The 24,334-nt window shown below is 67.7% G+C and overlaps 1 protein-coding gene across 1 annotated transcript in view; it reads right to left on the bottom strand.

Moving 5' to 3' along the window:
* PTPRN2 (protein tyrosine phosphatase receptor type N2) overlaps window positions 1-24,334 on the bottom strand; it is a 119,694-nt gene that overhangs the window by 23,881 nt on the left and 71,479 nt on the right. The window contains exon 9 of the mRNA XM_054691930.1: window positions 11,044-11,238. Within this exon, the coding sequence (XP_054547905.1) occupies window positions 11,044-11,238 (195 nt within the window). The remainder of the gene's footprint in view (window positions 1-11,043; window positions 11,239-24,334) is intronic.

Below are 24,334 nucleotides of genomic sequence, written 5' to 3' on the forward strand. Positions count from 1 at the left end.
CTCGCACACAGGCCCAGTGTCGGGGCCTGCACCCGGCCCTGGCTGCCCCGTCCACTGCCACCGCCGCCCACCCCTCCACGCACCTGGCACCTGCCCCCTCTGGCGCCGCCCAGGGCAGGTGGGGAAGGGTGGCGCACAGTGGCGGGCGGAGGCGCTTGGCGGGTGGGCCCCATGGCTCTCGGGCGGGGGCGTGAATCAGGTGGTGAATCAGGCCTGGCCACAGCCCACCCACGGGGGTGGGGGTGGGGGGCTGTCGTCCCAAGGCCCCAGGCCCCACAGCCCCGGGGTCCTCACAGGGCGGGGCGGGGACTAGTCTAGAAAGTGCTTCCCTCGCAGAGACGGTTGTGGCATTTCAAACACGTGTCTGTACCGGAGTCGCCCCAGTGAGGCAGCGGCAGTGTCTGCGTGATGGCACGGCGGGCGCGGGGGCAGGGGCCGGGGCCCGGGGCTGGGAGAGCTGGAGGTCTGTGGGCCTGGCTGGCCCGGGGCCCCTGCAGCAGCCTCTGGACGGCAAGCAGACAGGAGGGCCCCTGGCAGAGCGGCCTCGGGGCCTGGCCGGCTCTCTTCACAGCATCCACCAGGCCCGGGCCAGCCCAGCATGGTCTGCACCAGGGGCCCTCGCGGCTGCACGTCCGCCCGGGCCCTCAGGCGAGACCCCTGCAAGTCCCTGTGGCCTCTGGCTCCTCGGCAGGAGCCCCAGACTCCGGTGCCCCTTGACCCCCTCTGCTGACCGCGCCGTCTCCAGGCCCCGTCCAGGCTGAGCAAGCTCAGCGCGCGGGCCCCCAGTGGCGTCCGGCTGACCCGCCGTGTCCGGTGGTGTGTGGACGAGACGCTGCGGTGCGCCCGGCAGCCTGTCCCTGCTGTTGGGGTGTCGCCGGGCTCCTGGGGACAGCAGGAGCCGCGGGGGCCTGGGCCAGGCTAATGGCCACTGCTCTGCTCGCTCCCGCCCTGGAGGGCAGCGCTGCGGGCGCTCAAGAAGCGATGCTAAAAATACTCGTGCTTTATATTTATGCCCGCGTGGAGAGGGGCGGAGGGGGTGGACTTGGTGTTTAAAAAACGGCAATTTTTTATTACATAAATTGCGCACGCAGGAGAGAACAGAAAGTGAAGAGGCGGCCCACGCAGGCAGGAAGCCCTGGAAGCGCACCCGGAGCTGCCTGTGGCCCGTCCCTCCCGTCACCTGGCGCCTGACCGCTGTCACCTGGCCCCTGGCCCGCCCGCTGGCTGCCGCTGTGTCTCAGGCCCCCGTGGCGCAGGCTTTGCCCTCAGTCACTGGCGTGGGGGGACTTTCTCGCAGGAGTGGGAAGATGCTGGCGAGGGGCTTGCACTGCGCAAGGGAGCCACGGCCGGGCAGGTGCCCGCCGGGGCCCCCAGCCAGGGGCAGCGCTGAGGCACGAGGCTGGACCGGCCGCCCCACTGCCCCACACCTGCCCTGCAGGGCGCCCCAATTCCTGCTCCAGCCTGGATCAGCGTGTCCGGCTCGGAGACCACGGGTGCCGCGGCCGCCCTGTCCTCTGCGTGCCTCAGCTAACCCCTCCTTGCCCTCCACGTCTGCCCCCGGCAACCGGTCACCCGGCCCTCGAGTGCTGCTCCTGCCGCTGCAGACCCCAGGGGGTCGCCCCCCTCCTCGCCTGCCCCGCAGCACCTGCTGCTGTCAGGCCCGGCTCCGGCCCGCGCTGCTCCAGGACGCTGGGGCGGCCACTCTCCAGCCAGTGGCACGGGCAGCCGGGGCAGCGGAGTCCCACAGGCTCTGGGGCCGGCCCTGGGGCTCCCCGTCCCTCCTCGCCATCCCCCCCTCTGGGTATCCCTCGGTGGCTTCTAATTCTCCCCAAAGCTGGCGCCAGCTGCCGCCCCCCACACCCGGGCTCTGGGGCCCCGGCTGGAGGCACAGCTTGGCTGTCCGTCCCCGCGCTCCCGCCACCCCCGCCGGCGCCAGAGGAGCTGGCACGTCCTGAGGGCCTCACGCCAGGGCGTGCGCACAGCCCCCGTGGGTTGCCCACGGCCTTGGGACGTGCGGCCACCGACATGGGGACAGCGCCGTCCACAGCAGCATGCGGCCCTGCGGGCCTCCGGCCACGGCGGGAGATGCCACGGAACCCACCTGACACGACAGAATAAACCGCTGGCTGCAGAGGGGCGCCGGGGGCGGGGGGCGTGAGGAGCTGGGCGCCAGGAGGCCGCGCCTGCGGTTTGGGTCCCACGGCCCGAGCGCTTTGAAACCGCCGCCTGGGCCAGCAGTTCTCGGGGCGCAAGCGCTGCGGTTCCCCGAACAAGGGTTTACGTTCCAAGGGGAAGCGAGGAGCCGGGAAGGGAGGCGGCCAGGGCTGCCGGGCGGGGGTGCGGGGGCGGCCTGCAGACGCGCAGAGGGCAGGTGCAGGGAGGCCCGGGCCGCGCCGCCTGCCCAGGGAAGGCGCTGGACGCAGAGCCGCGAGCCTGTCTCGAGCCCGTCGAGAGTGGGGCCCCGCTGACCGGAACCAGGCAAGGCGCTGGCCGCCGGGAGTGTCCCCCCGGGACTGGGGGGGACAAGGCCACAGACGTGCTGCGAGGAGGGGCCTGGGCCCAGGAGGGCCGAGGGTGTGTCCTGTGACGCTGACCTAGGGCGGCCAGCATCGGCCTGGTGCCCCCCGTTAGTGTCCAGAGCCCGGGACCCCGCTTCTGAGGGGTCGGGCAGGGCCAGGGCAAGCCCACCCTGGGCCCTGCCCCCTCTCATTGCATCATCAAAATTGCTTCCATGGACGTGGGTGCTGGAGGAGGAAACAGTCCCGCGGGCGCCCGGGTGAGTGACCAGATTTCCCGGCCGCTGGCGGCCACTCCATGGGGCCCAGCGCCCCGCACGTGAGGCCCCACCGTGTCTCCCAGGCTCTTCCCTGGACACTTCACTTCCTGCAGAGCCTGCTGGAGACCAAGGAGAGCGCGGCGAGCCTGCGGGCCCCCGGGCCGGGCCGGGGACGGCCTTGGAAGGCCTGTGTGGGGTGGGAGTGGGAGTTTCTAAATTGTTTAAAAACGTAAGGCCGCGAAGAGAAGGCCCTCGGCCCGCAGGCAGGGGAGAGGACGGGGGAGCGAGCGGATGCCGCGGGAGGCCGTGGGGGACGGGCCTGGTCACCTGCTTGTCCAGTCTTCCTGCCACGGGAAGACGAGATGTACGCGGGGGGAGGAGGGCAAGCGGAAACTCCAGAGACAAAGACTCAGCTGGAAGCTGAAGTCGGGCAGGGCACCTCCCAGGGGCCCAGGGGGCAAGAAGAAGCCTCTTTAGAAAGCAGCGGTTTAAGAGGACGTGCAAACCCCAGTTGTGTGGAATTTAACGAACGGAAGCTTCATGGACACCCCTGTATTATAAAGTTCCTATTCTAAATCCAGAGGCGTCTTGGAGCCAAGCGGAGCAGCGACGTGGGGGCTGGCCTGGGGGCCGGGAGACGCCCCTGCACCCCAGCAAACGCATCACACGCGGCCTCCCCCGCTGGCTCCCGGGGAAAGAAAATCTGGACTTTCAGGAAGACGGATCACTCACAGCCTGACGGAAGACGCGGACGGCGAACACGTCCTGTTCCAGAAATGTCCTAACGAATAAACTTAAAAAATAAGCGGTTCTGTCCACACCAGCTGCTCCCACTCCCGCTGGCTCTCGAGGCGCCCCTGCTCTGTGCGGGCGCTCCTGGGGGCGGGGGAGCAGGCCGCGGGTGACGTCGCCGCCGTCATCTCCGAGCAGCTCAGGGAATTTTAAATGAACAATTTTGTGAATCTTATTATCCTAGTGAGCATCTGAGAAATCAAGGTCATGTGAACACAGGTAAAATACAAACAGGAATACTTACAAGCAACGGGAAATAATTAAGGGAATCAAACCACGTTTTCCAGAAATGCTCGGCTATTCATATTTAAATTTAAGGCGTAAGAGTTTGCCTGACACTGAGGAGGGGCCCCTCCTCGCTGTGGGGGTCGCGGTCACGCGGTTACTTCAGATTCTGCTCGGGGTGCCCGGCTCAGCACGCACGCACGCGTCCACCCATCCCGCTGGTTTCTTCGAGCACAGGTGTGGGTGGGGTGTCCTGTACCCCACAACCAGCAGGCAGAGACAACCCCCAGGGGTGCATCTTCAGCTGGAGAACAGACTGCACACAAGTAAGACAATGGGGGAGACACGCTGGGACGGGGACGGGGCACACAGGGCGGGGCCTTGACTCGGGCAGCCAGCCCTGGGGGCCCTACCCGGCCCTGCCCAGCCGGGCCCCGCAGCACCGCCAGCCCCTGCCCCTCTACCTGCTCCCCTCACTCTTGGTTCCCGCAGCCCCTGAGTCAGCAGCTGCTGCCCGTCCTCAGCCCCGAGGTGCAGCCTTCACCGCCTGACGTCACCCAGCGGCCCGAGACCACGAGGGCCAACGCGCAGCCCCGCGCCGCTGTCAAGGGCCGAGTGAGTGCCCAGGGGCCGGAGAGCCTCACGGCCCGCCCGGCGCCCCCCAGCGCAAGATCAGCGGGAGTAGCCGGCGTTGGGCGAGTCGTGCCTGTCTACACAGACATGCACACACGCTACAGGACCTGCCACACGCACCGCGCGTCACACACGCCTGTACACGCCTGCACACACCACACCCACGTCACACACATATGCCACACACACACATCGCACCGTGCACACACCACACGCCTGCCCAGGCCACACGCACACGCAGCCACGGCAGGCCAGCAGGTGGGTGCGCCGTCCCCCAGCTCTGCCGCGCCTTGGCTGCCAGGCACCCGGTGGGCCAGGGGCTCGGGAGGACACAGACCCGCGGACTGGCGACGGCGGGCAGGAAAGCTCTTCAGACTGGAGCCAGGGAATTCTCAGGTCCCAGACAAGAACTTTTAGGGAATGTTTAGGAAAGTGCGGTCCGGGGCTCCTGGAGGCGCAGGGGTGAGTCTCAGGCTGTCACCGCCATGGCCTGAGTTCCATCCCCGGCCAGGGAGCTGCCCACAGGGCGCAGCAGACCTCTCCTGTCTCCCTGCTGCTCCCCTCGGCAGTGGAGCTCAGTGGATCCGCCTGTTCTGCTCCCCGCTCTGTCTCTGGGGAGTCCTCTCACCCCCGCACCTCTGGCCTGCACCCCAGCTCTTGTATGCAAAATAAATGAAGTAAATCTTAAAAGAGAGAAGGGTGGCCGGCCACATCGCCACCAGCTGGCCTGCAAGGGGTGTCTGTTGGGGGACACGGGCTTGGGGAGAGCCCCGCCGAGTGGGCTGTGCGGCCTGGGCTGCGATCAGCCCTGTGAGCCCCAGACCGACCGCCGCCTGCTCCTCGTGGCACAGCTCGCCTGATAGCTCACTTGTTCCCCTGCCCGACCCCGAGGGGCAGTAGCCAGCCCCACAGGGGTCAAGAATGGCCACTGGCTAAAGGCCCCGGCCCGAGGAGGCCCTCTGGCCGGTGTCTTCAGGTGGCCTGGCTGCGCCAGACATGGGCTCCAGGGCACACGGCCGCTTGGGAAGGCCAGGGAGGCACACCGAGGCCCCATGCGGCCAATCATGTATTTTGGCTAAGTGGAGACCAGCGGTTCACTTAGCAGTGCTGGACGGACGCTCGCTGCCCACTGACTGGCCAGAGAGCTTGGCGGGCGGAGGGCCAGTGAACGCATCCGCCCTCTTCGGACTCTGACCCATTTCATTCTTCAGCCGCAGCCCCTGCTCTCCCCGCGGCGGGTGTCTGGGGACGGCGCCTCACCCGCTGCTGGACGGCAGGCGCAGCCCAGGCCCCTCCCTCGTCCTCCCGCCGCCGCAGGCCGGCAGGGATGGCCGCGCGGCCCTGCTTTCCTCAAGACGCGCTTTCCACTGAAACACTTTCTTCAAAATTATTTTCATAAGAAAGATTAACAATTTCAACATGAGCTGCTAATCCCCTTTCATTTAAAACTCTGCTGATAAAATTCTTTGCTTGTCATTCAAATAGTAAGTAATAATTATAGATTTGCAGCTCCCATCTCTGGCTTCATTAATGGCAAATTGCATGGAAGTCTGAAGCATAAGTCAGCTTTGATACATCTCAGAATGTAATTTCCACAGCTTCCCTCGGCTACGCACAATTAATTATACAGTTAATAAGGGAAATATGTTAATGGAAGGAGCGTTATTCATCCAGACCACCTGCCTTTACCAAATATCTTTTGTGTGTTTCTCTTCTCTTTGTAAAAAAAAAAAAAGCCACAAACGACAATGTGGTGATTTAAACACCCGCCTGCCAGGCGGTGGCCACGTCCATTAACACAAGTCTAAAGAAAAATTAATTCAATTTTACGATATTCCCACTAATTTCTGTCTTTTAACCGTGGAAAATATCTGCCCCTGACATTTTAAACTCTGAAATAGCTGTTGATCAAACAACATTTCCCACTGAGGTGTCTTACTTGTCCCGATGATTTGTCACCGTCGGGGAGAAGGGAGACGCCGGGGCCGGGAGGGCTGCGGGCGGCGGGAGGCGCGTTTCACTCACTCTAAATGGACTAAACTCTCCTAACTCCTTCCTCATACCTCTTCAACCTCTTGCTTAGTAGTCGCTGAATCCCGTCATTCCACGTGGATAATGAAAGCTTGATCTCAGAGGGTCCAGCACAGACGCCCACGGCGGCCGCACGCGGACAGCGAGGCCTCGGACACTCGGGCGTGGAGCAGCAGGATATTCAACCCGAAGTATTCCACTGAAGAGAAAACCGACTTGCTGAAGTTACATTTCTGTTTACTCTTTAAAACTCGCAGGGCAGCAGGAAAGATGCCTTTCCGTGCAAATATCTGCCTCACAGCAAGAGTTCACGAACACGCAGTCCCGGCCAGAAGCGAGAGTCCCGGCCTCAGCTGCGCTCCTTCGACAAGCGCAGGGACCTTCTCCGTGGGTTAAAAACTTCACTAACGGGCAAAATTCAGTTGGAAATCAACCTTCGGCCCCAAAAAGTTGATGGAGAAGGCGGGGAAAGAGATGAGCGGAAAGGCGGTTTTAAGAGAACCCAATTCTGAGAAGATTTTACGCAAGCGCGTCCGTTCTGGGGGAGAATCTGTTAGCCGAGTCCCGTGTCGGCGACGTCCAGGCGCCAGCGGGCGGTTTCCTCAGGGCCCTCCCCGGGGCTCTGGGCAGCGGTCGTGTGCCCGCGAGCCCGGCGTCCAAATGGCATCGGCCCAGGCCCTTCCACGGTGCCCACAGCCTCCTAGCGGCCAAGCGCGGGTCACGAGCCCGTCTCCGCCCATGGCATGAAGAGCCCAGTGCGCGCCCTCCAGCGCCCAGCGCCCCACACAGCGGCGGGAGGGGGCTGCCTGGCACCCCAGGCTCCCTGAGGGTGGGGTGTCCTGGGCAGAGGCCGCCACCTCCCCCTGGAGACGCAGACGTGCCCCTGCCTCTGCCGCGCGCCTCAGGAAGGACAGGAACCCCCTGGGAGCGGCCGCGGCCCACCCGGAGCCCCAGGCCTGCTCCGCCCAGCTCGCGCCCCGGTGGGAAGCGCCGCTCTGGTTGCAGAAACAGCAGGAACCCGAGGGCGCGCAGTGGGGCAGGACGCCTCAGCGCCAGCGGCTCCCACCTGCGGCAAGAGCCCAAGATCCTTCGCCTTTCCACCCACCAGACCCGCAGAGGGGAACGCGGCCCAGAAGCGCCTCTCCTGCTGGCCCGGCCTCGCCACGCAGCGCAAGCGCAGAAACGTGCCGGAGAGCGAGGACATGAGCCCCTGCAGCGGCAGCGGCGCCCCCACGCCTCACGCGGCGCCCGAGGCAGAGAGGTGGTGACCCGAAGTCATCCCCATTTTGGGGGTGAAAATCAGAGAGGACGGGCAAATGCATGTTTCTGTTTTTTCCCAGCTCACCCGTCAGTCCTGCCATGAGCAGGGCTGGCCTCCAGGGGTGCATGGGGGCCTCCTCGCCCCAACTCCTGCCCTTCAGGCGGGCAGAGCACCACTGGACACTCAGAGCTTCCTGCTCCCACGGCTGGTCCCCATCACTGACACCGGGTGCTGAGGCTCCGGCCCCCGCCTGCCCACCCGCCCCCGCCGACACCCAGGGGTGCCGAGCTCCTGTGCCTGCGCCGGGAAGGGTTTGGCGGCAAGGGCGGTGGCACGCGGGGCGTCCTGCATCACACACCAGCCGCGCAACTGCAGAGCAGAGGGGCCGACTCTTGTCCTGGGATCCTCGCAAACACACGAGCAAACGGAAGGGCAGGGAAGAGGGCCTCCGACACGTGGGCCCAGTGTCCACGCGGGGCCTTTAGGGAGACCCTGCCACGCAGGAGGACGGAGGTGGATGAGAGACCCCACCCCCGTGGGCCACAGGTCGCCCCAAGGATCAAGGCTCCCGGGGACAATTTTCGGGAGGAAGTGCACGAGGGGGTCCTGGCTGCACGACGGCCCCGAGATGCCAGGGCCACGGCCCCAAGGCCTTGGGGGGCTGCTGTGACGAAGGTGGCGACATCAGGGCGCGGAGCCAGCCCTGTCTGGGCCGAGGCCACAAGCCCGGAGACCCGTGGAGGACGCGTGTCCACTGTCGGGCGTAGGACCAAGGGGCAGCTGCACGGGGGCAGCGTCCAAAGGGAATGAAACGGAACAGGTGCCGCCGAGAGCGGGCCCCTTGGGCAGTGGACGCAGCGGTGGACTGGACGGGACATCAGGCAGCGCTGCAGGGGGCCGCGGGGGCCGGGGTGGGGACGTGCCTGCGACGCCGGGCAGCGGCTAAGAGGGACGGGAGCTCTGAGGAGACGGGGACGGGGGCCCCGGAGCCGCACGGAGCAGCGATGGGCCGTTGCTGCTGGACCAGACGGGAGACGGGCACAGGCCACGGCCCCACGTCACCCGCGGAACCCCGGAGAGCACAGGCGGTGGGGATGGGCGGTGACCCGCGGCGGCCGGGGCCTCAGCCTGACCAGGAGCCGGCGTCCTCGTCCGCCTACGTGCAGGGCAGGCCTCGGGAGGCGCCTCGTCACGGCAGCGCACAGAGCGGGGCCTGGCCCCCGGGCAGACGCACACCCAGCCTCGGGCAGCACGTGGCCAAGTGGCCTCCCGTCCAGCATCCCGGTCGCGAGTGGGCCTCCGGCAGGCGGGAGCACAGATGCGCAGCCTCCCAGGGCCGGCCCGGGTCGTGCGGCAGCCACATCTTGTGGGGGCAGCCGGTGCCGGGAAGGCCGCTGCTGAGCTGGGGCAGCTCCTCCCGGCCTCGCCTCGCCCCGTCCCCCCGCTTGGGAGCAGCGGCCTCGGAGCAGTGGCCGTGCTCTGCCCGGGGAGAGGAAGCCGCGTCGCGCGCCGGCTCTGAGCCCCGGAGGCCACTGCTCGCCCAGCAGGGAGCACGCGCCGGCACCCAGGGGTCAGGACCACACCCCACCCTGTCGCTGGCCCCAGAGCCGCCGCAGGGCCCTGCAGTGCCGCACCCCTACTGCCCTGCTCCGTCTGCCGGGCCACGGCTCTTACCCGATGGCCCCCGCCCCTGGCCCCTCAGTCCCGAGAGCCAGCGGGGACAGCGTGAGGCCAGCGGGGCAGTGGGCCCCGCGCTCCGAGGCACGGCTCCCTGGGGGACACGCGGTGGGGCGGGAGCCGCCCACGCCTGGGTCCTGCAGGAGGACGCGCGAGGCCTCGGCCCGTCCCGGTCACTCCCGCCACGCCTGCCTCCTGCCCGGGGCCTGGGGTGGCCGCCGCCCCCCACGGGCCGGCCGGGTTCTGGCGCTGTGCAGCCGGCGGGCTCCCAGGGCGGGCGTGCGTGCGGGGCGTGCAGGGCAGACGCGCCGCAGCCCTGAGGCGAGGGGCTCCGACCGCAGCGTGGGGCGGACAGTGTCCCGGCCAGACGGCGTTTAGTGTCCTTTTGGACTTGAGAGCCTCGCTGTCACGCGGGAGCCCCAGAGGTGCCGCGGGGCCGGGGGAGGCCCTGGGCCGAGGCGTCCTGCGGTGACAGCGCCATGGCCCCCGTGTGGCCGCGACAGAGAATCCCCTGAGAGCCGAAGCTTTGGTCAAATGTCCTCTTCTGGGCGGGATAAACAACCAAGGGTCCTCGGGCGAGTCGGCGTCGGCGCGTCCCACGTCAGCGGCTCACACGCAGGCCCGCAGCGCCCGGCTGGGACACCCAGCTCCCTTGGCAGCCCACGCCACGCACAGACTCCCAGTGGGCGTGCCCTCGTCTGTCCACACAGCCTGCACCCCCTTCCTGCCAGCCGGCCAGGACCCCGGAGGGGAGGGAGCTGCACTGTGCACAGGCCGTCCGGCAGCCTGACTGGGCGCCACGGGCAGCACCACCTGCGGCCTGTCCCTGAGGCCGGACAAGAGCCCTCCCGCGGGAAAGGAAGGTCACGCGTCCTCACGGCCACACCCGGGAAAACCACCCTCCAGTCGAGTCCAGCGGCCTCCCCAGCCCTGAGCCCCCCATGGCGGAGGGACGCCCACTCTGAGGCCCACGCCTCCAGCCACTGGCGGGGAGGGGCTGCCCGGCAGGCCGGGACGGGAGGCCTCGGGGCGGGGCTGGCTCCACGCTATGGACGCCTCCTCGGCCAAACCTGGTGAGACTGTGGGCGGCCAGCAAGGCGCACGCTCCGCGGTCGGCCCACCTCGGGGTGAGCGGATGGGAGGGTCCACCTGCACACGAGCAAGCAGAGGACCCTCGTCCCCCCATGGGGAGCCTCTGCCCAGGGGCCAGAATGCTCTGACCCTCTGTCCCAAGCCACTTCCAGGTACGGGCCACACTCGAGGGACACTCATCTCCCCAAATGTGGGGGGGCCCGCAGGGACTGAGGGGGTATGGCTGCTGCCCGAGAGTCGCAGGCTAAGGGAGCTGTGCACACAGCAGGCGCTCACAGATGCGCGTCCCTACCACTGCAGGCGCCGCCCAGGACGCGCGCGATGCACGGGGTGGCAAGCCCAGCGGGAGGGGCAGGGCCCACGGGCTCACCCGCTGAAGCAGCAGGGCTGGCGGGGCTGGCTCCTGCCCTGCGGTCAGCTCCTTGGGACGCATCCTCATACCCGTGGTCTCCCGTGCCGAGGCTGCACGGGCAGGGAGCGGGCGTGGCCTCTCCCCGCCACTCCCCTGGAAGACAGGGGGCCGCACTTCCCTGGGCAGAGCGCGCAGCGAGCTTACCAGCACCATGTGGCCAGTGGAGATGTCCATGCTGGACGGCACGGGCTCCTCAGACCAGGAGGAGGTGCTGCTCCGGGCGGAGGGGCTGGGCCCTGGCCCATCGCTGAGCTGGGACGAGACGCTGCTGATGCGGGACGCATGTGGGGCCTCGGGCCGGTCACTCGCGCGTGTGGTCATGCGCTGCCGGCACAGCTCCTGCAAGACAGGGGGCGGTCAGCACTGCCTGGGCAATACGGGGGGCGGTCAGTGCCGCTGGGCGAGCTTCCTGCCGCCTTCTCACCCCCTGCCATCGGAGCGCCAAGGTGCAACTCGTGCTCGGTGCACGCTGCACGCACAGGGCACACGCGCACAGAAGGCACGCGGGCACACACAGCACACGCTCCTGCGCGCACACATACTCAGGACAGATGTCCCTGGAGGCTCTGCCCCGGATGCCTCCCTCCCTGGGGCGCGGGCCGTGGGGGGCGGGGGGGAGGGTTACCGACACGGCGGGGGGCTGAAGCGCAGAAGCGTGTGGCGGGGCGCTGCGTGGAGCGGCCACCCTCCCGGCTCTTCTCTCTTTTCCCTAAAGCAACTTCCAGACGAGCGAGAGCTGAGAGAACTGAGGACCCACATATAGAGCACCGCAGAGCGGACTCCTGGGCCATGCGGCGAGGGCCCGGCCCCCGTGAGGTGGGAAATCTGAGTGTGACGCGGCCCCGCCCCTCACCGCCCTGGCAGCCCTGTCCACGCGGCCCACTCCGCGGGGACACGCCTCCCGGGCAGAGCCGCCAGTCACGCATCAGCGCACCCCCGGAGGCGGCCACGCGCCATGGGACCCCGGGAGGGCAGCGGCTCAGGCCAACGGCCGGGCCAGTGGCCCCCAGAGCTTGGTCTCACCGGCTGACAGGCGGCTGCGAGGCAGCGACTTGAAAAATGCACCTGATTTTTCTCAGACTCCTCAGAACAAACAGGAGCCAGGCTCGCGGTGGCTGCGGCAGGTCGGGCATCGCAGTGGAACAGGGCGGAAGCCGCTCTAGACAAGAGAGCAGCCCAAAGCCCCCAAAGGCCAAAAACCAAAACCAAGGGATCTAGTTACACGATGGGCCGCCGCAGCCAAAGGACACTGCCCAACAGAGGACAGGTCACCGTCTGTGGGTCTCCCCGCACACAGCTGCAGGAGCCCTCAGGCTCCGGAACAGCCACCCTGGGGTGCATCTTACAAACAGGGACACAGAACACTCAGTGTGGCCACAGGTGGCGGCCGCCTCCCCCAGAGAGTGTCAGGGATGGTCGCCACCGGTCACCAGGAGGCTGGACAGCACTGGCCAGTAGGGATGGTCACCACTAGCCCCCTAGGGCGGCGTCAGAGACACCCAGTGTCACAGCTCCGTGAGAGGCTGGATGGCATCAGCAACAGCAGGTCTTTGGGACGCCAGGCCGGGGCCTCTGGTGCCCCTTTGAGGCCGGGGAGACAGGACTGAGGCCCGTCTCAGAGGCCGGTTGCTGGACGCTACTTCTTTTCTTCTTTTTCCTTCAAGGTCAGCTGCTGGGCCCCGCTGGGGGCGCAGGGGTCAGGCTCAGCAGTATGAAGCTGTCGCAGCCACTGTGGCCCGAGTGCGACCCCCGACCCCCAGCCAGGGAGTGACCCTTGGGCACTGCCTCCTGCTGCCTCCTGCTGCCCCTCCGCAGTGTGTCCCAGTGGGTCCACCTGCTCTGCCCCCCACTCTGTCTCCGGGGAGTCCTCTCACCCCCTCCCCACACCTCTGGCCTGCACCCCAGTTCTTGTCGGCATAAATACATAAAAATATTTAAGAAGGTGGGCAGCGGGTCCTCCGTGTCGCTCTTCCCCGGCTGGGACGGCTCCTCAGCGCCTCAGGCTCTGGCTTACATCCTCTCTCGGGGTGCCTCACCCCAAGTCTGACCGGCCCATTTTTCAGTCCTGCGGCTACCAGGGAGGCTGCTGGTCGGGGGGGGGGGAGCCGCAGCCAGAGCTGGCCTGGGGGGCAGCAGGGGAGAGGCCCGAGGCGCCCCGGCATCAGTGTGGCTTCCGCGAGGCCGCATGGCTCCCCCGGACAGAGCAGCCGAGGGGCCCGGAGTCGCTCCACGTGGCCAGACGGCCGCCCACTGGGGAAGGAAACTGCCGGGCGTGAGGCGCGGTCCCTGGGGAACCAGGCCTGGACTTGGGGCGTCCACCCTGAGCCCAGACCTCGGTGCAGCGAGGGCAAGACGCTGCGGCCTGGGCAGGTTCCTCCACCAACTCCCCATGCAAACTTGGCCCAAGGGCCCCCATGGACGTGTTCACCAGGAGATGGAGCAGCTGTCGGTGGCCCCAGGACGGACCGAGGCTCGATCGCGTGCAGGCGCCGCCCTGGGGCAGTAGCAGGGCTGGAGCGTGGGGACACGTCTCCAACCAGAGAGGCTCATGCAGGGGATCCAGCTCCTGGGGCCTCGCGGGGCCCACGACGGGTGCAGCCCGGGGTGGGGGTGGGGGTGGGGCCGGGCCCACCCAGCCCCCCCGGGGACACTCAGGCCGTGTCCCCCGGGCCCTCCACTGGCACCACAGCCACGTCTGCTCCAGGGCGCTCAGGGCCCAGGCGCTTAGAAGAGGCCTCAGGCCCCAGAGGGCCCTGGCACACGCCATGCCAGGTCACGTGCGGCCCAGATGGGGCGGGCAGCCTGGGCCCTCCAGAGGAGCTGAGCGGAGCTGCCCGCACGTCCGCGGGGGTCACCGTCTCCCAGGCAAGCCCCGTGCGAGCACCTGCCCCACAGCACCGATTCTGAGGCCTGGCCCTGGCGCTCACCGGCTGTGACCTTGGAAAAGTCATCGAACCGCCAGGCACAGCCCCCACCCTGGCTGGGCGCGCCTGCCTGAGGCCGCGGGGCGCGTCACCCACACCCACCCAGAGTGCCCCAAATCTGTTTTCCCAGTGCCCGTTCTGTAGCAGGAAGAAAAAGCCAACGTGGGCGTCAATGAGAAATGGCCTCCCAGCTTGTGAGGGTTTGGGGGGCAGGGAGGTACACGAGTCCTCGGCCGCGCTACCCCAGCTGTGTGCCTGCGGCTGCCTCGCTCCCGCCCTCGGGGGCCCAAGGAGCCTCTGAGGAGAACAGAGTCATCCAGGTACCTGCTGCAGAGGCTGCACCCACCCAGGCCACGTCCACCCAGGAGCACCCGCGTTCAAGGGTCTCAGGAAAACCCTCAGCAGGAAACGGAACCCTCGGTGGCAGGTAAACAACCGACAGACCAGGTGTGCACAGGTGGGGGGTCCGAGGCGGGGGTCAGGGAGGGCCAGGGCGAGGACACCCACCCCACTGCTGGGTCTGACTCTCAGTCTGCCTTCCTTGTGCTTCCGTGACCTTGGACAATTCGCCTGAATCTGTGCGTATCCGCCTGTCTCCTGTGCCTGGGAGGAGGCCGGCCAGCGCCCTAGGGCAAAGCTGGGCTCCGTGCCCGGAGCTCCGAGGGGCGAGGTCGCAGGCCCACGTGCCACGGTCAGCGGGCGCACATGGGCGCAGGACACCGGGCAGCCTCCTGCTGTGCAGATGGCGCAGAGGTTAGCGGCCAGCGGAGGAGGGCAGAGGCCCAGGCCACAGGCCAGCGGCGCCGCATGCTGGCACTCAGCCATGTGGAGCCCAGTCTGACTGCCGACCACCGTGTCCAGCAGGAAGACACTGTCCCCTGCCTGCCCCGCAGAAACCAGGGGACGGGGTTTCTGGAAAGCAAGGAGAGACCCTCCGTGGTCACCCGAGAAGAGTGGGTGCCGGCTGCAGCCCCTGCCGCGCCCTCTGTGAGTCCAACGGTCCTTCTGAGTGAGGCAAAGGGCTGGCTGCAGGCTCCAGGAGGCAGGGCAGAAGCATCTCTGCGGCCAGGGTCAGCCCAGCCCCGCCCCGGCCAGGACCAGCCCGAGAGCGAGCCCCGGCTGTGAGGACGCAGCTGGCAGGGGCCAGAGGCCTTCGTTTCTGCAAGCGCTGCCTGCGGCAGTGGGGCTGGCCTCGCCGAGGCTGCACAGGCTCCGGAATCCCACACGATCTGCAGAGGGTGCAGAGCGGGGCTGCGGGCAGGGTGCACCGCAGGGGCAGCGCAGATGTCCGCCCCCAGACCATCTCTGGCAGAGAACTGCAGAGAGTGGGAATCATCGGGGAGAAAAGGCCTGTCACTCCCAAATTCTGCCAAAAGAAAGACCAAGACGACAAAGGCGTAAGAAAAACCTCTTTGCACCTTTCAAGGGACAATCGGACGCAGGCCGCGCCTGCCGGGGGGCACGCAGAGGGTCGGCGCCGCTCTTTGAGCCGTAATTAGTGGTAACGGGGCGAAGCCGCGCAGAGCACAAAGCCACGGGGACGAGAAGCGGGTCCGCTGGGGGGGTCGGGAGGGATAAAGGCCAATTACTGGCCAGACGGGACGAAACACAGGACGGGCTGAAAGGAACCCGCCCTCCGGGGGGCCCAGCCCAGAGGTCCCCCCAGAGAAAGACAACGGGCACCAGGCCCACGGGCCCTGGAGGAGGGCGCCCCGGCAGAGCGGGACCGTTCACCCCGAATCGCGCACTGAAAAGGCAGATGAAGAGCAGGGAGGGCCCCGCGAGCGTCGGTGGCCAGGCCGAGGGCGCCTGCCCTTTGCTGCGCTGGCCGCGTGTCCTGACGCCAGAGCTTTGCGGGCAGCGGGACCCGGGAGGCGTCTGCGGCCACAGAACTGCCCGCTGGCCTGGCCAGACTCAGGGCACACGTGTGGAGGGGCGGGCAGGCCCCTCAGGGCAGACACCGGAGGAGCCGCCACCGTGTGGCCCAGGTGCTGCCAGCGGTCTGCAGACAGTGACCCGGAGGCCGCCTCCCGCTCGGCCACGGCCGCAGGCAGACACGCGGTCAGGGTTGGTCTTGAAGACGCTCAGCCCGTCCAGCCACGCCGCCTCCCGGGGAGGGAAGAGGACTGTCCCGCCCCCGCAGCTCAGGCCCCGCGGGAAACCTTTACATGTCACCAGCGACAACACACATGCACTCGCGCCACCCACGTGCTCCCACGCACAAGGCGGGCGCCCGGGCGCGGGCCCCCTGGAGCAGGCTCCGGAGACCCCAGGCTGGGTCTGACCGCTGGGCGGGGGCTCAGCTGACCATCGTCGGGGCGGGCACCCGGCGCCTCCCCCAGCCCGGCGCGGCTGGGTGGCGCCTCGTGAGTCCATGGGAGATCGCCTGCCGGAGCAGTGCCCGGACGCACGACGGGCAGCCCCGCGTGCTTTTCCCACGCTGCAAGATGTTTTCTCAAGGTGAAGACAGACATGCGTTCGGCACGTCCACGCCGGACAGACAGGGAGGCAGGCGCTGGCTGCTCCTGACCCCCCAACTTGGCTGCACAGCGGTGCCCACTGGCCTTTCCACGCCCCGCTCCCCACCCCTGCCCGGCCCCCCCGATTGCCTCTGGCAGGAACAGCAAGGTTGGGCTGCCCCAGCGTCCACCCCCCAGGCCTGTTGGCAGAGGTCATTTAGAGATCATCTCTGCCGCCTGGACAGAGCACGCCGAGGTGCAGGCTCAGCCACCTCACTCAGGTGTGGGGTCCCGAGGGCTCTGCACACGCGGCCAAGCGCCAAGCAGCCACCATGCGCCCTGTGGCCGGCTGGGGAAGGCCGTTGCTGTCCTGGCCATGAGTCCAGACACTGGAGCCCGCCCCGAGGGCACGTGTCCGGGCCTGGTAGCACCAGCTCACCACCACAGAAGGCTCTCCTGCTGTCCCACCCGTGGGCGCCTGGACCTCGAGCTGGCTGCCAGCGCTGAGCAAGGGCCCCGGGGGGCGGGAGAGCCGAGCTCGGCCACCCCAGGAGGCTGCACAGCCAGAGCCGCCGGCGGCCAGTGAGCCCGTCGGGCAGAAGACCCCACCCCTGTCCCCAGCACCGACCCGGCCTCACTGGGGCCGCCAGGGCTCAGCGGGTGGAGAAGGAGCCCGGACCTCACTTTGCCACACCCACACACCAGCTTGGCCTGTCTGGACCCCCAGGCATCTGGCCAGCTGCTCTGCTCTGTGGGGCCTCCCCTTCTCATCGGCACCCAAACGGCCCCCAGCAGCCTGGCAGGAGGCCAAGTGCCCCCCCCCAGGCACAGGACGGTGGTTCCGGGCCAGGCCCGGCACCAGGGGCAGAGACCAGGCACCGGGTCCAGCGCGGCAGCCACGCCTGAGGGTGCGGCCACCGGGCGGGGGCTCGCTGGGGTGGGTCTGAGTCTGCTGACAGATGGGAGTGATCTGGAAGCTGGGGGGGCTTCAGAGCCGGGGGAGCAGCCCACAAAGGCTCAAGATGGGAGGCACAAGGGACACTCTCCGAGGAGCTGGAGCACAAAAGGCTTTCACGGCCCCTGCAGCTCCTGAGGCCCCTGCAGCGAGGCCTAATTAAGCCAAAGGGCAGGGTGTGGGGTGTGGGGCGGGGCGGGGCGGCCAGGGGGGTCCTGGCCCTGGCAGCTGCGCTGGTTTTCAGCAGCTGCACTTGTTCTGGGGCCCAACCACCCCCGAGAGCTGGTCTGAATGAACACCAGGCCGGGCCCTGAGGAGGCGCTTGGGCGGCGCGAGCCTGGCCAGAGACCGGGAGGGGCTTTGGCGCCCGCGGCTGGGCGCCTGCCGGGGCTTTGCACTTGGTCTTGTCTGTTTCTCGGCCCCGTCACCCAGCACCCGAGGGAGCCGCGTCAGGGTCAGCGGGCAGGCGGGAGAGGGCGAGGCCGGACGGGAGGCGGGGGCAGCACAGCCCAGGCCCCTGCTGCTCCGAGGCTGCTGGACACCTGAAGACTCAAGCTGTGCCTGGGAAGCCACCTCCAGACGCAGGGGATGGCGGCAAGCGGGGAGCCCCGGCCTACGCGGCCACCTAGGGACCACGGGCCCGAGGGTGGAGGGAGCATCACCCTGAGGACGGAGGGAGCACGGGCCCGAGGGTGGAGGGAGGGACAAAGACGCCAGCAAATGCAATTGCTGTTTGAGCCTGCTCCACCCCCGCATTTCAGCCTCAGATTTTGGGGTCCTTTGCTCCTAGGGTTTTATTCTCGTGGACGTGGCAGAGGGCCAGAGAGCCGAAAGGGAGCAGGCCCAGGCCGCCGGCCACCTCCACAGCCCCCCGGTCAGCCCTCCCTCCAGGACTTGCAGGCCCCGCAATCTGGGGCACCTGCAGGCCGGGGAAGGTCAGTTCTAGGCACGGACTTTGTTGTTTTTTCTTCTGCTGCATCATCTTCGCTGAAAAACTGGAAACGACAAACCATCACCTAGAAAGCATCCGGGCTTTGACCGCACCCGGCAGGCTGGAGTGCAGCTGGCCGTGGCCATCGCCGCTGCCACGGGCAGCCCCGGCCACTCCTCACGCCAGCCCCTCGGCGGGTGTGCACTGAGCCTTGGGCAACCGACCCCGCCGGAGCCCGCCCCACCCCGGCCCGGCCCGCAGACACCACCTGCGCTGTGGCCGCCGCGGACCCGCCTTTCTGTCCTTCGGATGCCCACACAGAGGCCGCCTGACGTCCCGCGCCAGACCCAGCCTGCTCGGTGGCCTCCCGGTGGCGCAGACCCTCCAGGCCAGGAGCTGCCCCAGACTCCCTGCCAGCCGCAGCCGCTCCCCAGAGCGAAGCAGCCAAAACGAGCGCTCCGGCCGTGCAGAGGGGGCGGGCACCAGGGGTCCCGCTGCCCTGCGTGTCCAGACCCCCAGGCCGGCTCAGCCTTGCCCGGACGCCTCTGTCCTACCGTCGGCCTCGGCAAGGATGCTTCTCCTCCATGGTCCGGGCACCGGCTCCTGCTCCCCCGCCCCCTCTGCCTGCTCCCCAGGGCCGCCGCGGCTCAGTCGGCCTTGGGCGCCCACTCATAGCCATGCAAGCTGGCCCCACCGTGGGCCCTGCACAGCCAAGCTCTTCACTGCCCGCTGACCAGCTGCTCGGCCACCCTCACGGCAAGCGCCGCACCTGCCGGCCTCCCTGGGCCCTCCCTGGCACATCCCAGCCGGAGCCCAGGGCCACACGTGCGGGGCAGCTGGCTGGGTGCAAGGTAGACGTCTGGGCCGAGGACCACAGAGAAGTCCGGCCCTTGGCCTCCGTCACAGTGGAGCAGCCCCCGCAGGAGGGGCCCGGGCAGCGGCTGGACGCTGGACTCCCTCGGGCCATGGCGGGCGCCTTGCAATCCTCACACCCTCTGCTTGACCTTCTGAGTGACCTTCGCCTGCCCGGCTCCCGTGTGGTGACGCGCCTGCTCCTTCCCAAGCTTCCCTGGGCCCGACGCTGGCCCTCACGCCTGCCGGCCCGGCCCCCACGCGTGCGAGCGAGCGAGCGAGCGAGCGAGCGAGTGAGCGAGCGTGTGAGAAACCGTCTCTGGGGACCCCGGACGCCTTCCTGAGCCCCTGCGTCTCCACCTGCCTGCGGGTATGGCGCTCCTGGCAGGGAGCTGGGAGCAAAGCTGAGCTCCCTACGACCGGCCAGCTGTGGGGTGGGCTGGGGGCGCCTTCTGCAGCCCCTCCTGACCTCGGGGGCGTTGCTGGCCTCCGCCCAGGGTTCCCCAGGCGTCAGAGCGCCCATCTGGCTTCCAGGTCCTCCTGCTCCCTGAGCGTAGCTCCCTCCGGCCCGTGAGGGGCTCCCCAGCAGCAGGAGCCTCTCTGGCTCAGACTGGGGGGTGCCTGGCATCACCCCCTGCACTGCAGGCCCACACGGAGCTGCCCCAGGATCACCCGGCCGGCCCTTCCTGCCCTTGGGTCGCCCCGGCCCCCTCCCCTGGGCTCCTCTGGCCCTGCGGGGGCTGGGCTGTGGGAAGGAAGCGCCCTTGGGAGTGTCCAGAGCAGCCAGAGGAGGCAGGGGAGGAGGCGGGGCCTGCTCTGCTGCCCTGGGCCGCCTGGTGGCTGGTCCTCAGCACAAGCCCCAGGGGCGAGGGGCCTCCCTCCACTCCCTGCACCCCCACCCTGCAAGGCCCCCTGAGAGCGCCTGGGCTGGAGCTTCTCCTGCTGCCCAAGGAGGCTGCCCAGAGTCAGACCCACGGCCCGAGGGCCCACCCCCTCCCCCGCTGTTGGGCGCCTGGCATAGCCCCGCCCAGGCTGCCCTGACCACCGCTGCTGGGCGCCCCCTCATCCTGGGTCCTGGACTTCCACATTCGCCCAGTGTCTCCCGTCAACCACGGGCCGGGTGCTGATGCCTCTGCCCATGGCCTCTGGCCCTGTCTTCCTCTGCAAGACCAAACCAGACTCGGCAGAGCAGCCCCCGCCCACAAAGAGGAGTCCAGCCAGGGGCCGGTGCGTGGGGGCCGCAGGCGGTCCTGTCTGTCCCAGGCACCGGGGCGCACACCCAGGCCCCACCGCCAGCTGCGGGCCCCACCGACTCACAGCGCCTGGGCCTCCCTCCCGGTGGACAGCAGCGCTGGCCTGCGGGCCTGCACGGCCCGGGGGCATCTGGGTGCCGACGCGAGGGTGGCTGGAGGGTGGGCCCGGCCTCTGAGCCCCCACGCGTGAGAGGAGCCGCTGGCTCTGAGCAAGGGGCCGGGCGGCAGCGGCTCCGAGGGACATGGGTCTCAGCCCCTGACACTCTCCTGGGCCGGGAGGGGACACGGTGGACGGCCTGAGGAGATGGCCCTTCGGGACAGAGGCGGGTCCCCCCACCAGCCCCCTCCAGTCCTTCCTCAAGAAACGCCAGGTCGAGCCCCTCAGGCAAGTGGGGGCCGGGCAGAGCGGCCAGGCGGGCACCGCCTTTCCTTCCCAGGCTCTCCCCGAGCACGTTACTCTTCATCAAGTCTGGCCCGGGGGTCTGTGCCAGGCCAGCGCTTCCAGGGCCACCTCTCGGCACCAGCCCTGGCCCGGAGCCCCCAAGCTGCGAGGGGCGCCCTGTGGGGTGCGGGACAGGGTCTGGAGTGCTGGAGCGATGCTCCGGAGCCCGAGACAAGGAAACACCCGCAGTGCTGCTCCCGCCATGCACGGGGAGAGGCCGGACGCTGAGGCCCGCAGGGGCCTCGCCCGGGGCTGACCCGGCTCCCGCACTGCCCACAGCGGGGCTCGGGCACCTCGGGCGGGGCGGGGCTCTCCACGCCGGCGAGACCACCACCACCGCGGGGCCTGGGGGCCCCAGAGTGTCTGCCTGTGCACCTGGAGCTCTTCTGCCAGGTCCAGCCGGACTCGGGTGCGGACGGCGACGCTCTCGGCGGCACGGCAGGCGCGGGAGAGGGCGAGTGCTGGGCTGGCACGAGAGGGGCTCTGACCCATGCGCTGCACAGATGCTGCACCCGACACGGGGTTGGGCCGGGAGGGCGAGGCGCACGCGGGAGGCCACTGCCACCCTGCTTGCGGGACGTGGGACCCAGAGGCCCAGGGGACAGCACCTGCGGCCGGCCTGTGCACAGCCCCCAGCTGGAGGGGAGGTGGGGGCCTCGCGGGGGGCGCAGCAGGGGCAGTGGGGGGCGGCAGGGGTGGGGGGGTCAGCAGGGGGCGACAGGGCGGGTGGGGGGCGGCCGGGCGGCCGGCGTCGCTCTCCTCTGGGCCCAGGGCCGCCGGGGCAGAGGAGACACACGGGGTCCGGGTCCGCAGGGTCACTACCCATGGGACGGCCCGCCGCAGAGGGCGAGGCTGGCGGCTCCAAGGAGCTGGAGCTCCAGGGCAGGTGGCGGGGACCCCAAGAGGGGTGGGAACCCTAGGAGGGGCGGCTCCTGGCACCCTCGCGCAACTGGCCCAGTTCCTGTGGGCAGGAGCCGGACATCGGCCTGGAAACACGCATGCTGCCCGCCCCTGCCTGCACAAGCACGCACAACACACGCATGTGCAACCCATGCACAGCGCACACTCACACACTCACCAACACGCACACACGGCCTGTCTTGCCGCTGGGAAGCAGGAGCAAAAGGAAAAGCAACTGGCTTTTTGGAGCGCGGAGCGCAGCCCGACCCACCAGCTTCGTTTCCATGTTTTCAGGAAAAAGTAACTTCACTGAAGCCACCGGGGCGTCTGGGGCAGCACGCCCTTGAGATGCCCTTGAGGAATATCCCGCCACATCTACGACGCCCGATTCCCCGGCGCCGGGGCTGGAGGCCGCGGGTCTGTGCGAGGCACCGGCTGCCCCGCCAGGAAGAGCCGCAGCCCCCAGGTGGGGGTTGGGGAGGCGGCAGCGCGGTCCAGGCCTGGTCCACCAGCTCTGTCCTCAAGTCACTCGTTGCTCAGACGGAGGTTTGAGGAAAGTCCAGGAGTTACTCGGGGCCCCCTGGACCTGGCACCAGAAGCCCGAGTGCGCTCTGGGGGCAGGCGGGGTCTTGGGGCAGCCTGGGGGGGCTCGGCAGCACTGGACTGTGGCCCCAGGGGTCTGCCGAGCGGCGGACATGGGGACTCTTCTTGTGCACTCTGAAGGGGACGCCACAGACCCAGGCTCCCGAGCCCCCAGAGGTGAGCTACAGAGAGGCCTGTCCACTCCGCCTTCACTGAGCATCGGCCAGGAGCCGCGTCCAAGGACGGCGACATAAATAGACGGGCCAGGCGACAGGGCCCGTGCCGGGCTACCGTGGGAGGGCTGCGTCTTTCGGGAATCTCTCCAGACCCATTTTCAAACTTGCGGGGCTTCCACCGGAGCCGCAGAAAGCCCAGCGAGAATCGGGACACACTCAGGAGCCACGCGGGCGCCAGTCACGGACGCCACCCTCATGCCGCGCGGCTGCCCGCAGGCCGGAGCTGCCAGCCGCGCGCCCCGCTGGGCCCCTGCTGAGCCCGTGCTCACCCCTTGGCGGGTGGGGCAGACCCACCGCCACCCCGTCCCTATGGCACTTCACAGTGACTCCAAAACGAAACGGACCAGAACATCTTCACAACCATCTCCTCTCCAAGTTTTCCCCGTTACAGGAAAAGTTTTGACTTTTTCCCCTTTTTATTAATCTGGATTGAAGGAAAGCACACATTTCATTTATTGTCTGGATTACGGATTCTTATTAAACAAACCAGAGCTCATTATAAAATCAATATCAACCTAACCGCCGTGCCCCCAGGAGGGACAGCAAAAAGGTCACTCCAAGAAATTCAAACAATTTTCCTGCTGGAAGGGCATGATTTTAATTACAGATACTATTAATTAGAGCTGTCACCGGGAAGTTTTCTCTCCTGTTAATTATCACAAACTCCGCTCCAAGTGCGCATTTTAAACCCGCGTTTGCTCAGAATGAGTCATTTCTGCATGCACGTCCAACCTTTCCATTCAATCAATATTTTATGTTTGAATTTCAAAGTGTATCAAAGGGAGCCGCGCTTTCTGAAAACCCAGCCCCGCGCCTCTCCCTCGGCGCAGGCTCGGAGCAGAGCGGGTGTGATAATTTATTTATGTCCTGGCCCAGGCGTGGCCCAGAAGGCCCAGCACCTTCCACTGATGGTCTCGCTCAATGGAATTTCTAGATAAACTCTTACCAGCGTGTGTGACATGTTTTCCAAGCCTCTTCTTCAAACGTGATTTTTCTTTGGCTTTGAAGCAAAGCCCGGCGCCGTGACTGAAATGCCACCCGCACCCGTCTGAAGTTGCCGTTTCTTTATCAGGGAAAGATCGCACTGCCCAGGCTGCCACGCTGCCAGGGCCAGGGCCTCCACCCCCACCCGCCTTCTGAGACAGGAAGGGGGAGCTGTCTGCTCTCCCCTGGAATCAAACAGGTCCTCACCTTCACCCCACCCTTACGTAGAGGGGGCCAGGGCGCCCCGCAGCAGAGAGCCCAGCTGGGACGGCCCCAGGCGTCTGGAGAAGGCCCGAGCCACGCCGTGTAGACTCCTGGCACCTCCTCAGCCACTGGAAATGTGACGCGTTATTTACACGAGGAAGCACGTGGCGGCACGTGACCGGGAAAACAAAGACTCGGGCGGGCAGGGTCCCCTCGCCAGCTCGACGAGGGACCTTCCCCGCTGATTTCGGGCAAACTGCTCCCCTTTGCAAGTGGCGCTAACCACAGTCCAACCCAGGGCCCTGACCGCGGCCGGGACTGAAGGCGGCTTTCCACGTGGTGGTGACCCCGCAGGAGCCCCACGCGGGCCCCAGAGGCCGCATCTGGGCCTGCGCCCCACCCTCACTGGGTCCTCGTGTGCTGCGGCCGTGTGGGTGGCGCCCGCCCCGCCGGGCCCCCACGGAGCCCAGTTGCCCCACTGGTCAGCCTGACTTCCCGGGGAGCAGGGGGCGGCTGGGAGCCGGTCAAAGGGTCTTTTCCTGGGAGACCCCCAAGGAAGCCATGATTGAACGGCTCTGCACACACGGCCAGCCGTCCTGCAACTGCATTTTTCACGTACAGCGGCCAAACCAGGGAAGGCACCAGCGATACATAATTCATGTCCTCTGCGCGTTTCTAATTAGCAGCTGCTTCCACAGCTAACGGAGGCTCCC

This window comes from Talpa occidentalis, unplaced genomic scaffold, assembly GCF_014898055.3.
Source record: "Talpa occidentalis isolate TD23 unplaced genomic scaffold, MPIMG_talOcc4v2.1, whole genome shotgun sequence".
Classification (NCBI taxonomy): Eukaryota; Metazoa; Chordata; class Mammalia; order Eulipotyphla; family Talpidae; genus Talpa; species Talpa occidentalis.